The following is a 13407-nucleotide window of genomic DNA, read 5'->3' as shown; positions in this document are numbered from 1 at the left end:
AAGGCCTTGCATGGTTGGACACCGGCCTCGGCGGCATGTAGCCTTGACCTGATCCTCAGTTGAGGCTGAAGTCCAAGGGTGACCGGGCCCCCGCTGTCAGGGCCCCAAACCTCTGGACTTACATCATCACTGCCTGTTTTAAAGTAAACAATTTCTTGAATGTCTTTTCCATAATTGTTTCTAAATATCACTTTTATGCCATCATGTTTCCCTTATCCTTTTCCCTTTCCCCCATCTCAACATTAAACGCTTGCATGTGGTATTTCACTTGTTGTCTTTGATGTCTTTGATTCTATTCGGTGCTATGTTTGGTTTTCTTGCACTTTCATAATGTCTTTAAAAAAAAAAAATCTGACATATAAAGTTACTATTATTGTCGTAATTATTATTGTTCAAAATAAAGAAAGACAATATAAAGACAATAACACGTTGTAGTTCATAAGTCCCCAGTGATTCAAATACCGTCTGTTCAGTTATTATTATTATTATTATTATTATTATTACTATTACAATTGTAATTATTATTGCTATATTATTTTCATCATTACTGTGTATTCATTCTGTTGGCATTTGTTGCTGCAGAGCTATTATTGTTTGGGTGTTCCTATTATTCTGTCCCACCGTCTGTTGTGCGTTGCGCCTCGTGCTGTCGCGAGAGTTGGCGCAGAGCTACGCCAGCTCCGTGCGACTCTCGTGTAAACTGACGGCGAGCGCAGCCTGGAAGTTCCTTAGCGGCTGATGGTGAATAGCCACACTGCTGCGGTGACGGGCGGAGGAGCAGACGCCGCAGACGGAGCCAGCCGTGGCACAGGAGCGACAGTTCGTCCCAGTCAGTCCGGTAGATCTAGCAGCGTTCCGCGTATCATCGGGATCCTCACGGAAGAAACCCCAGAAAGGAAGGGGGGGGAGGGGGGTGGGGGGATAAGGAAAGATGGCGGCCGCGGCCTCGCCGGGCTCCGGCTCGTCCAACTCCTCAGACTGGATTGTGTTGAGAGACGGCTGCCTGCGCTGCGACGAGGAGGGCCTGCGGAGCCTCTCCTACCACCCGGCCCTGAACGCTATCCTGGCCGTCACCAGCCGCGGCAGCATCAAGGTGATCGACGGCACCTCGGGCGCCATCCTCCAGGCGTCGGCGTTGCACGGTAAGCAGCCGGAGCCCCCCCCCCCCCCCCCCCGCCCCGCGTCGGGCGCTTGTCACCGATTGTTCCGCTGTCGACGGAGCAACCTCTGGCTGTCAACAGACTCTGAGCACGACACGGGGCTCGGAGCGGGTAACCCCCCAGCTAGCTCGCCGTTAGCGGGTTTTCCTAGCAGTTGCATTCGGGCCTCGAGCTAGTTAGGATCCGTTTGGCGAGCACCACTTAGCCCCCGGCCCTCTCCTGTTTGTGGACAGTCGCAACACGAGCTTCGATCTACGGTCCGGTTTTAGAGTGAAGTGAACGCCGACGTACGAACATGTCACACCCACCGAGCAAAGCTAATCGATGGGCTAGTTAAACTTAGCACGACGCTACTAGCTAGCCGGGAGAGCCCTTTCCACCCCCCCCCCCCCCCCCCCCCCCCCCCCTTGTCCGTTGTCCGCGCTGTTCGAGCGGTCTGTCACGACAGCGCGACGTGGTTCTGAGTGCAGCTCACACCCCGGACACCCGCAGCGGCGACGTCCGGCGTTGCCTTGGTGAAAGCTGGAGAAAAGCCCAGTGTGTTAATGTGACTCGCTGGGATAGCCACACAGCTAGCTAAGCTAAGCTAAGCTAGGCTAGGCTACTAGCTAAGCTAGCGGCTCTCTTAGCTGCTTAATTTCGTGCGCACTGTCAGTCGTTCGGATGCGGACAGTCAACTGGACATGATGCTGTAGGAGCCGGTGTCGCGGGGACTCGTTTGCTTCCAGGGTTTATTTTAATGTATAGTTCAGTCAAATAACCAGGGGGACCGTGTGTGTGTGTGTGTGTGTGTGTGTGTTGCCGGTGTTTGCAAGTCAGCAGCAGAGAAACTGTCCTGTCACAACATACTGACAGGAGAGTTCAAAGTTACGGCAAGAGTCAGGAAGTAGCTCAAGTGCTCACCTGGTGGATTTAACACACGAGTTGTACCTCATCGTTCTCACAACACAGCAATTGTGTCATAGTGGTTTCACAATATTTTTTATATATATATATATATATATAAATTGTGAAAGAGGAAATTCAGGGACACACCTGAGTCAGGTAGTGGCCTACAGGTAGGTCGTCTGTTGATTTGTTTACACCCGGAATGGTGATGATCAGCTGATTGGATGTCAGGCTCTCACCCTGACCTTTATCAATGGACTCAAAGTGACACATGCCAACATGTGTCACTTTTGTGCCAAACAATTGTTTTTGTTTCTTCATCACCTGTTTGATCACAAAGTATCTGTGGGTGACCGAGGCTCCCTCCCTCCCGAGCCAGCAGGGCTCTAGTTTCTGTCAGTAGTGTGTCTGTTGACTGTAAACAGGACTCCTTCTAATGATGCAGTCGCTCCCACATTAACGCAGCGCAGCCGCAGCACTGTGATATCATTGTGTTAAGTTTGCTGAACAGCCCATTCGAGGATTGTTTCAGATGACCTGAAAATGAAGCTGTTTTTTTGGGGGGGAGTATAGGGAAGATAATACGCCTCTTTGTTTGATGGAATACACATAATTCTTCTCCGCCATCAGCGCAGACTGTCATGTTGTTGGAGACAACTTTATGCTGCAATTATATATATGAAAAAAAAAGTCTCCCTAGTAAAGAATGCTACACCTCAGGAAAGGGAAATTGACAAGTTAAACAAATAGACTTCCACCTTCATTGATCTTTCAGTTTCAGTTCACACTGTGTGTGTGTGTGTGTGTGTGTGTGTGTGTGTGTGTGTGTGTGTGTGTGTCTCTCCATCAGAAAGCTGTGTCAGCTGTGATTGCTTGCAAGGTTCAGCTCAGTTGATGTCATTTCCAGATCCGTTTCAGAAAGTTGTTTTTGGAAAAATGGTGTAAAGCAGTGGTGCTCTACTGTCTGTTTGGATGGTTGAATGGTTTCCATTTCAATTTATTTTTATTATTATTATTATGGTCAAAATCCCAGGGGGATATTTACTCAAACTCAAACGGATGTAAATAAAAAGTTGGAGAGTCAAATAACAAAGTGTGGGGAAATTGAATATGACTGCATTGGAGAAAACCAGCACTTTTCTTTTTACATCAGTAATAAATCCCATATGTACTTGTGATATATAACTTGCTTTGCATGCTAATGTTTGTATTATGAAAGCCAGAAATAATCATCTGCCTTTATTTTGTTGTGCTCCTGTCAATTTGGCTAAGGATGATGTTCCAGGTCTTTAGATGCTGACTGACTTAGTTTTCATTCTCATTAATTTTTCATAAAGATACACATCCTCCCGCGCAGACCTCAGTCCAGCTGAGAGCACATAGTCTTTGATCCAGCATCTGGAATTCAAAGACAAGTCCAGATCTGATCAACAGATGATAAACCCGTTCACAGCTGTATGCCCATAAATCTGCATGGTGCTTAGCTGGAGCAGGAACATTTTCTGATTCATTCAGTAGAAACCCACACACCCAAGGGCTGCTAGAACAGCTTCATTAATTCGTAGTCACCGATGAGAAATCTACAAAGGACACAACGTGTCGCACTGTGGTTTTTCCTTGGGCCCACTCATTACACAACCATCAGCAAGAGTGTGCTTTTAAAAATTCTGCCCGCTGTGGTCAGTTTCTAATCACATGAGACATGTTTACATTTCTCATGTAGTGGATTGTTCAATTAATAATATTGTACATCATAGTTAAGTTTATGACACTATTACCATATGAATTAACACAAACTTCAAAAAGCACCGATTATTATTCACATATCTTTTATCTGATCCCGACAGTGTGGAGCGAGTGTTCCTCATCTGTCCTTTGTACAAGGACGAGCCACCTGTAGGTTCAGAGAACATGGGAATTATCATAGCATAAAAAAAGGATTGAAATCCAGATCACCACGTGTTTAAAGTGTGTTTCCAGTTTGCCTTTTTTTCCTACTTTCTATGTTTTTTAACTGAGTGAATTTTTCTACAATTCCAGACTTAATTTCTGATGTTTTTTTTTTTTTAAATATTTTGTCTTTTCTTTGTGTATGATGATCTCGACGGCATTTGCATTCATGATTGAACATATGTTTTTCTCTGAAAAAAACGAACTGGCTGAAAATAACTTCACGGCAGCAGACTGTGCGACAGTCCCTGTGACGTCCAGGCCCCCGGGGTCTTTTGGCAGAGCGTGGGGGTTTGGCGTCCCCTGAAGTGCTCTTTACTTTCTGTGACAGCTGCATGATGCCACTTTTTAAAGTTCTTAAACTGGAAGGTTTCAGGGGATGCAACTTTGTATTTCACAATGACAGACACAAACATATTAGTATTCAACCCACTGAAAGATGTCTGTAATAACAGAAGAAATCCAGAACTTTGGAGGTCTGCTGTCAGAGCTAGGTGAAGAGACGACAACGCTGGTTCTAGATGAAAACGTTTTTGTCCATTCTAGAAAAACTGATACCTGTAGCGACTCCACTGTAACTGTGATGCTTGGTGTAGATGCAGATGCTTGAAAAACACTGTATTAGCACCTGTACCTGTATTTGATTAAACATATCACAAGATTACTTACCGTAATGTATAACCTTAGGGCCGTGCAGGAAAGGAGCCACTGCTAAACGTGTCCGTCTGTCCCTTGAATTTGTTTGAATATATAGAATAAGATTTCGTAAAATACTTCAACCATTTATCAGACAGTAGAGCAGCTGATGTAAGACAGAACAAATGCTTGGCTTTGATTTGCTTGGCACAAGGTGGCAGAGGGAACATGATGAATAACTGAGGTTACCCAATGTAATGGACATGTTGTGTTTTTCAGTAATTTAAGGCAGCGCAGCTTTTCTCCTTCAAACCTCCTGACCCTTGTACTCCTCCGTTTCTGTTCCAGCTAAACCTGGGGGTCGTGTCAGGTGTCAGTACTTCCCAGCAGTGGACAAGGTGCTTTTCGTGGACGACTATGCAGTGGGATGCAGGAAGGACCTGAATGGCATCCTGCTCCTGGACACAGCCCTCCAGCCTCCAGTGGCCAAGCCCGAGGACGTGGTTCAGCTGGAGCTGCCGGTCACGGAGGTAAGAGACGCGACTACGGCACAGTGAATGTTTCCGCTGTTCACAGAGACACCAGGAAGCAGTTTATAGTGATGTTTGCCGCCACCTGTTGTGTTTGGCCCGGATAGATGTGTAATGGTGCGTTCACACCAAACCCAATTTTTTTTGCGCAATGAGATTACCTACAAAGGCAATGCAAAGACCGGAATAGACGAAAAATTTTGTGACATTAGCGTAATTAGTTTCACTTGCTCAAGTTGAAATTTTTGAACTCTGGGGAAATATTCTAAAATCTTTAACGAATGTAGTCTTCCTCCTTCCCTAAGGTTTAAGAAGTCCAGGGTGTTTCTAAACAAAGCTTTGTCATCATGAGAGAAATGCAAGAAATAGAAACTGCATTTTTCCTCAATAAAAAAATGTCCGAGCAGATGTTCACATTATCTTCTTGAGATTGCTGTTGCATTTTTCCCAGACAGAAATCAGTAGCTAGCATTGAGCGAGTAGCAGGTTGGGTCATGTTTGTATCCGTGTATGAAAAGTTTTTTTTTTCATTTGCTGCCATCTTGACCAGGACTCCCTGGAAGAAGTCAAATATAGAAGAAATTAAAAGAATTACGTATTGTCTGTTCAAATGTTAGATCCGTGCAACAACCCGACTACAAACATTTACTCGCAAAATGCTCAGACTAAGAAAGACATTTATTATTGTCGTATAGATGTTAACAACTGGGAGCTTACATTGAATTTTGTATTAACTGCTTAACCATTAATCAACAATAAGAATTTCGACGGATAATAGTTTGAGTTTAACGAACAACAAAAAAATATATGCTTTTTAAATGCGATGGGCTTCCAGAGGCTGAAAGTCTCACAGTTTAACAGACTGTCCAACTGTCAAACCAGTAGACGTGCTGTCCACTCTGCTGAGGTCTGAGGTCGGCCTGGTCTGTTTATTTTATCCTAAGGTCTGAAATACGCCACTACAAGTTTCCATGTTGTTTTCCTGTTGGCTGTTTTTGGAGGAGCTTCTGTACTAATGTTAAAACATTTTCCCTACCATCATCTTTCTGATGCTGCCCCGTCTGTTTCCTCCACCTGCTCTATTAAACAAAAAAACCACATGTTGTCCATTTCATGTGGAAAATTGTCAGGGATCTAAAACTTAGAAACGTAGAACATTTAACCCAGGCTCCAGTAACTCCACACCTTCAAGCAACTATGATTTAAAGATGAACGTTCACTTTGGTTTCACAACAAACAGGAGAAAATGACTCAATGACAGAAAAAAACAAGACTGTAAACCATGAACAAAATGTATGTCCTTGATTTGGGTCATCTGACATTAGTTTGCTTCACTGGACAAAGGCAAAAAAAAAAAATCCAAAAGCATTCGGGGACATTTTTAACTCTAAAATGACCATTTGAGGCTGAGGCACAGCTACACGCTCCTCATATCATGACAGAGGCCTGTTACCATGACGACACTGCCTGTATTGGTGTGTTTACAATACATCTAAATCATGGCGCTGCTGTATATGAATTTGGTAGACTTTTTTTTTTTACAATGCACAGCCGTCAAAATGCTGCTGCCAATTTGTTTCCTGAACTAGACCGTTTAATGAGGATGTCGTCTGTCTGTGCAAGCAAAATGATTTTTTATGTTTCGTCAACAGTTTTTTTGTTTTTTTTTTGCTGACATGAGTCAAACACTTAAGTCGACTCTCCTCTCTCTCGCAAGGAGCACGTGGAACTAACACATCCTGTCTGTTTTCAGGCCCAGCAGCTGCTGTCAGCCTGTCAGGAAAAGATCGACGTGTCCAACACGGAGGGTTACGAACTCTTCATCACTCAGCTCAAAGAAGGCCTGAAGAATACCTCACACGAGACAGCAGCCAATCACAAAGTGGCCAAGGTTCGTCTGACAGCCCGACACAGGCCACCTCTGTTTTTTTTGATACACACCATATGGACACGGATCAACCAGTTGTTCTCGTATCAACTGTGAACTAGTGACAGATCAGGGATTTTAATGAATGTGGCCTTTAGTGACACGTGAAAGATGTAGGAGTAGGAGGAGAAAACCAAAAAAGCTTCTGCACTCTGGGGTCATTCAGAGGACTTCACAGTCATTTGTTATACTTGTCCCTCAGTGCTGTTACTTGTCTAATATCATTTGGCGGAAATAAGAGGAGCATTCATCGTAGGCTCAAAATGTTTTGCTTAAAGTAACCTTAGGATTACAAGGGAATGTAGTTGTGAACAGAGACTATTTTCAAATTTGACTTTCGAGTGTAAAGGGCTTTCTGAGGTCTGAGATTTGTTAAAAACACCCAGTTTACGACTTTAACATGAATCATCGTGACTCGTTGAAAGCAGCAGCACTTCTCATATATGTCCATTGCAGAATGTATCACCAAGGAGAGTTTTGAACATGGCTCTTTATTGCAGCTCCGTTGCTATGTGACGACACCGATGTGTTGTAGTCTGAAATGAACACGCACCAGCGTCTGCTGCAGAAAATGTCCCTTTCTCATTCGCTTTCCCTTCAATATCTTCTCTCAGTGGGCGACCGTGACCTTCCACCTTCCTCACCACGTGCTGAAGCTGGTGGCCGGCGCCATCGTCAGTGAGCTGAAGAAAATCAACCAGAACGTAGCTGCCTTGTCTGTGGCCTCATCCATCATGGACAGGCTCTCCTACCTCTTGTCAAGTGCCAGGCCTGAGCTTGGGGTGGGCCCTGGGCGCTCTGTAGACAGGTGAGCAAGCAGTGAAACAAAACAGCTGAGCACTTTAAACATATCAACAGTTAAAGGTTCTTTATGCAGCATTTTTAAGAACCATCATACCACAGTGACACCTTCCTCAGCAGCACACTGGAAACTGGGCATGTTTCTAAAAACACGTTGCTCTCTGCAGATCCTTGATGTACAGTGAGGCCAACAGGAGGGAGACGTTTACATCGTGGCCACACGCCGGCTACAGGTGGGCTCAGCCCGACCCCATGGCTCAAGCAGGATTTTACCACCAGGTGTGTGAAGAGAAAACTTGCAAACTGCTCTGTTCCCTTTCCTACACATTCACAATATGCGCGTGCATTCACAGGGCAGTGTGCCCGCCCAGTAGAGCATGTTGTTGTTTCAGGTCACTGAACGATATATTCAGTTAGAGGAAGAAGCATGGCTTTACCTAAGAATCCACAAATGTTTTTGTCCATAACTTAAGAATCATGGCCACATGTTGTTAAGCTCTCACGATCCCACCGTCTTTCTACAGCCTGCCTCAACGGGGGACGACAGAGCCATGTGTTTCACCTGCAGTGTGTGTCTGGTCTGTTGGGAACCAACAGATGAGCCATGGTGAGTGCACCTCATTGATAGTACTCATTCATTTAGCTGTTAGAGTAAGGAAATTCACAGCTACGGCCCTTCACCTACATGTCATTCCATAAATATCTATAATGCCCAACTTTTTCTCCCCTCAAACCCAGGTCGGAACACGAGCGACATTCTCCGAATTGTCCATTTGTAAAGGGCGAGCACACACAGAACGTCCCGCTGTCGGTGACGCTGGCGACCAGCCCCGCCCAGTTTCCCAACAGCCACGACAGTTCGGACAAGATCGCCTGCTACGGCTTTGGCAGCTGCCCGCAGTTTCTGGCTGCCGCCACCAAGAGGGGCAAGATGTGCATCTGGGATGTGTCCAAAATGATGAAGGTCAGATCACCGAACTGCAAACGCAAAAGAAAGCATCGTCCAAATCTGCAGGCGTCAGATGGTTAAATGTTAGATTTGACCTCAGATTAATAGTGTGTGTGATTGTGTGACGAACAGGTGCACCTGAAGTTTGACATCAACCCGTACGACCCTGCCATCCTGAGGCAGCTGATCCTATGTGGTGGCGAGCAGAGCCAGCAGATGCTTACCGAGTCTCGGAGACCAACTCTGGCCTGGCTGGAGGAGTCGTCCTCCTGCTCGGACCTGCCCAAGCTAGAGGGAGACAGGTGAAACACACATTTACACAGACACGCACACACACATTTTCACATACAGAATACACACTTCAGCAACTCAATGAGGACACAATGGAAAGATTTCTCCAGTAATAGTTGTTGCATTGTTTTGGGGCTCCCCAGCAAACACTTTGTCGATGAAAAAAAAAAAAAAGGGCGACTGCAAAGAAAGTGGCCACTAATGTGACACAGCCACTCGGCCCCTCCCCCAATCTTGGAGTGTGTGAATGAGTGAATCACGGTTCTCAGTTTGGGTTGTTTCATGTAAGTTATATTTTCTAAACAGCATCTTCTGTTCCAGTGATGACCAGTTGGAGGATTCAGACAGCGATGAGCATTCCCGATCAGAGTCAATAACAGGTAATAACCACTGGAGCGATCCATGTGAATGTGAACATGTTTGGTGGTGTTCGTTTTTTGAAATAGCGTTTTCCATCAGTGGCGTCATGTGGAAAGGAAACATCTCAGAGCTCCTCTCGTGCCTCTGTTTCAGGCCAGCCGTCTCAGTGGGAGAGTATGGACGTTAGCCTCGGCGTGACGGCACTGAGTGTGCTCCAGCAGCCAGAGAAGCTCCAGTGGGAGGTGGTCGCCAGCGTGCTGGAGGACACGGTCAAGGACCTGGAGGAGCTGGGCGCCAACCCCTCACTGAACCAAGCCAAGGCCCACGGCCAGGCCAAAGCAAAGGACAAGGCCCCCGAACACCACAACATTCCCTTCCCCTGCCTGCTGGCCGGAGGCCTGCTCAGCTATCGCTCAACATCCAACACTCCGCTGGCTGGCCCCCCACCCACAGCCCCGTCTACAACGCGCAGGACCACAGAAGGACCCGTAAGAACTCAGGGCCCTGAGCCCTTTCACCCTGGGCCTGTACAGGACCAGGGTCCCATGGAGATAGAAATCTGCAACCCCCAGACTGCAGCCCAGCAGCAGGGCTTCTCTAATCTCGCAGGTTCCCTGCCTCCGAGCCCCACTTCTCTGCAGGCTGTGCACAGGACTATACCCGTGCTGCTGCTGTACAGTATCAGAGAGGTGGACGACAAGTCCTCAGGGCAGGTGTTTGCCCAAATGAACAACCTCATGAGCAAGGGGCTGCACGATGAGGGCTTCACTGTGCCACAGATCATCGAGATGGAGTTTGACACTCACGAGCAGCTTCTCCTTCAGGATCCTCCAATCACCTACATTCAGCAGTTTGCGGACGCAGCAACGAACCTGGCAGGGTTAGACGGTCACATGGACAAATGGAGCACGCTGGCCACAGCCAGTGTCTCCGCCCCGCCTCGACCCGGAGCGCTGGTGCAGTGCTTGAGGCTGCCCAAGCAGCTGGAAGAGGAGAATCTTTATGTGGACTCAATCACACCCTGCTGGGACGGTGTGCACCTTCTGGTTGGCCTGCAGCCGTGCGGCGCCGAATCTCTGAGCGCCACAAACCAAGTGGAGGCTCTCAACAATCTCAACCGCCTGCACTCGGCCCTCTGCAGTCAGCGCAAAGGAGACCCCCTGCACCTAGTGCCCAATGGGGTGGAAGGCCTCCACCCGGGGGAGTCACCGCCTCAGACACCCCTCATCCTGCCCCCGGGAGACCAGCAGCAGCAGAGGTCCTCGAGCAGCGGGAGTGGAGGCGGTTATCTTGCACTCTACAAACTCAACTACTCCACCCGTATAGTTACCTTGGACGAGGAACCTGTGAAGGTGCAGCAGATCTGGGACCCTTCTGATGCAATCACCTCTCATATATTGCTCCCTCCAGATGTGCTGGACAGCAGGGAGGACGACAGCGAAGAACCCACTGAGGAGGCTCTCCCCTCCGCTCCAAAAAATGCCTCCCCCGGGTTTGGAATGGGGCCGACAGGTCGCGCTGGCTCTGGAACTGGGACTGCATGTGGAGCAGCCACAACCAGCAGCAGCAGCAGCGCTACTGTCACTGGCCCCTCCACCTCTGCCTGCAGCCCCAAAGACTGCAAGAGGTTAGAGGTGACAGGCCTCGGTCACCTGGTTGTGACCACAAGGGCCGGGTACATTATGATTCTGGACCTGTCCACGTTGGAGGTCCTAGCCAAGGTGGAGCCTCCGAAGAAGGACGGGTCGGCAGATGAGACAGACCCGTTTGTTTCAGTTACCTATTGCTCTGGGACCGATCGCCTTTGTGCCTGCACCAAAGGTGAGTCTGTCATTTCTTGACCTGTTTGACTGCAGACAACAGCGCCGCTGTCTACTGGAACGGACAACTCTGAGTATATGCTTATCAATTTTTCTTTTTTAAAGAAGGTGTTATTCTAAAATGTTCTTGTCGGTTATTTGGTGAAAAGACCAAAACCAACAGTGTGTTAGTCTGATGCTCAGTATCGTTGGACTCCCCCCGGCCTGCTCGTCACGTGAAACCCAACCCTAAGCCCATTGGTCCATCTCTGAAGATATACATTTTTAGTTTGATTTTAAAATAACATAAAAACTGCAATTCCCCAGCGCCTACTTATTATCAGCCTACTTTTTGGTTGTAAGCTCAAGTAAATCACCAAATTACTGCCAATCTCCTTGACCATAGTCTTGAATGTTATGCTGACATTCGGCCTGTGCTGTAATGTGAATTGGTCATTTGGATTTCTTCGGAAGTCCTGCTGTAGAATACAGTCTTTTAAACACATTTATTAATTTTATACAATTTACTGTATTCTTCAGCACCTCCTAGGTGGATTATCTCTATCTGTTGGTGTTCATTTTGTTTATTTTCTTCTCTGAAGGTGGAGAACTTCATTTCCTTCAAATTGGAGGTGTGTGTGACGATATAGATGATGGAGACATGTTTATAGATGGCCCCCTTTCTAAAGGGGCTGAACTGCTGCTTGAGGGGGCCAAGGGGGTTGGTTCCTCCAACCCTTCCAGCCCAGGGATCACAGGTAAGATGAACTCAAGTCATTGTTTAAGTTGGTTTTTATCTTCGGCCTCTCTGTGGTTCTGTTCTGATGTGCAATCTGTTTCCGCGACCGGCCCCTGTGCAGGAGTGGACCTCCTGGTGGACCAGCCGATGGGCACGGACAGCCTGATGTCGCTGGTGGAGCTGACGCGCTTCGAGACACTGACCCCCCGCTTCTCGGCCACAGTGCCGCCGTGTTGGGTGGAGGTGCAGCAGGAGCAGCAGCAGCGACGCCACCCGCAGCACCTTCACCAGCAGCACCACGGAGACGCAGCCCAGCACACCCGCACCTGGAAGCTTCAGAGTGACAGGTGGCCTTAAACACCGAGTATTCGGATGGTTGACAAATGTTGGAAAGGCATCTCAGTCTTACAGATTGAACATCTAATCAGTCGGTGACCTGTGTTCTCTCTCTCTGCAGCTCCAGCTGGGACGAGCACGTGTTTGAGCTGGTGCTGCCAAAGGCCTGCATGGTGGGCCATGTGGACTTCAAGTTTGTCCTGAATGCCAACATCGTCAACATTCCCCAGGTCCAGGTCACTTTACTGAAGAACAAATCTCCTGGGCTGGGCAAAGTCAGCGGTGAGGACACAGGGATACGTTTTAATCGCATACAGAAATCTGAGATGGTAGAATGATTTGAACAGGGATATCATGTTTTTTTGCCGATATCGTGTTGGAAGCTGTCTTTTTTTTTTTTTGTATTTTCAGTATCAGCCCAACTGATCTGAGATGGTTTGAATGACCCGTATACAGCTTCTTTTGTTTTTCTTCTTCCTGGGTAGAACTGTTGTAGAAGGGGGTTAGACTTCCTGTGTCTTAATGCTGCTTCTCGGGTCTTTAACAGAGACGGCGGTGGACAGACAGATCTCCTTCCCCCTCTCCAGTGTCCTCCACGCTAATGGGGAGAAGAACGGCCAGCCGGCGCTGCACGACTTCACAGAGGACATTCAGTTCATGGACATAGAGGAGACTTCAGGTTAAAGATTCAGTCTACAGTTTTTAGATCGGTTTTTATTTTGGATTCATAAGTCAAAGTTTTTCTCCATTTTCTTGAAGAAACAGACTCTTATCAAGCTCTTACTTAAAAGTATTTATCTCATTTCAGAAGTAAATGTATTGAGTAATGAATCCACCAGTGCCTTTGTCATCGTGTCAGAAATTAACCAAATTTACTAAAATAGTTTTTCTGTACATGTTTCTATGTGATAATTTTTTGAATTAATTTGATGCCGATTGGATTTTGAGATTGATATAATGTCAATTCATCACAACACATAGAAACACACAAATCCCAAATAACTATGAGGAATGTGAGTTTACATGTACAGTATTTATGTA

The 13407-nt window shown here is 47.0% G+C and overlaps 1 protein-coding gene across 15 annotated transcripts in view; it reads left to right on the top strand.

The window, feature by feature from the left end:
* The first annotated feature begins 722 nt into the window (after positions 1–722).
* The window catches only part of birc6 (baculoviral IAP repeat containing 6), an 80646-nt gene continuing 67961 nt past the window's right edge, over positions 723–13407 (top strand). For 12 of the 15 annotated variants that reach the window (XM_047335223.1, XM_047335225.1, XM_047335230.1 and 9 more), the window contains exons 1-14: positions 723–1142; positions 4983–5164; positions 6918–7055; positions 7706–7899; positions 8060–8171; positions 8417–8499; positions 8631–8856; positions 8974–9143; positions 9439–9512; positions 9646–11313; positions 11894–12049; positions 12152–12377; positions 12488–12648; positions 12914–13045. In XM_047335223.1, the coding sequence (XP_047191179.1) occupies positions 932–1142; positions 4983–5164; positions 6918–7055; positions 7706–7899; positions 8060–8171; positions 8417–8499; positions 8631–8856; positions 8974–9143; positions 9439–9512; positions 9646–11313; positions 11894–12049; positions 12152–12377; positions 12488–12648; positions 12914–13045 (3733 nt within the window). In that variant the 5' untranslated portion in view covers positions 723–931. The remainder of the gene's footprint in view (positions 1143–4982; positions 5165–6917; positions 7056–7705; positions 7900–8059; positions 8172–8416; positions 8500–8630; positions 8857–8973; positions 9144–9438; positions 9513–9645; positions 11314–11893; positions 12050–12151; positions 12378–12487; positions 12649–12913; positions 13046–13407) is intronic. The other 3 variants (XM_047335232.1, XM_035606912.2, XM_047335226.1) reach the window with 1 other exon arrangement.

Source organism: Scophthalmus maximus, chromosome 10 (genome assembly GCF_022379125.1).
Source record: "Scophthalmus maximus strain ysfricsl-2021 chromosome 10, ASM2237912v1, whole genome shotgun sequence".
NCBI lineage: Eukaryota > Metazoa > Chordata > Actinopteri > Pleuronectiformes > Scophthalmidae > Scophthalmus > Scophthalmus maximus.
The sequence above is the reverse complement of the archived record's forward strand: the minus strand, read 5'-3'. Positions and strand labels throughout refer to the sequence as shown.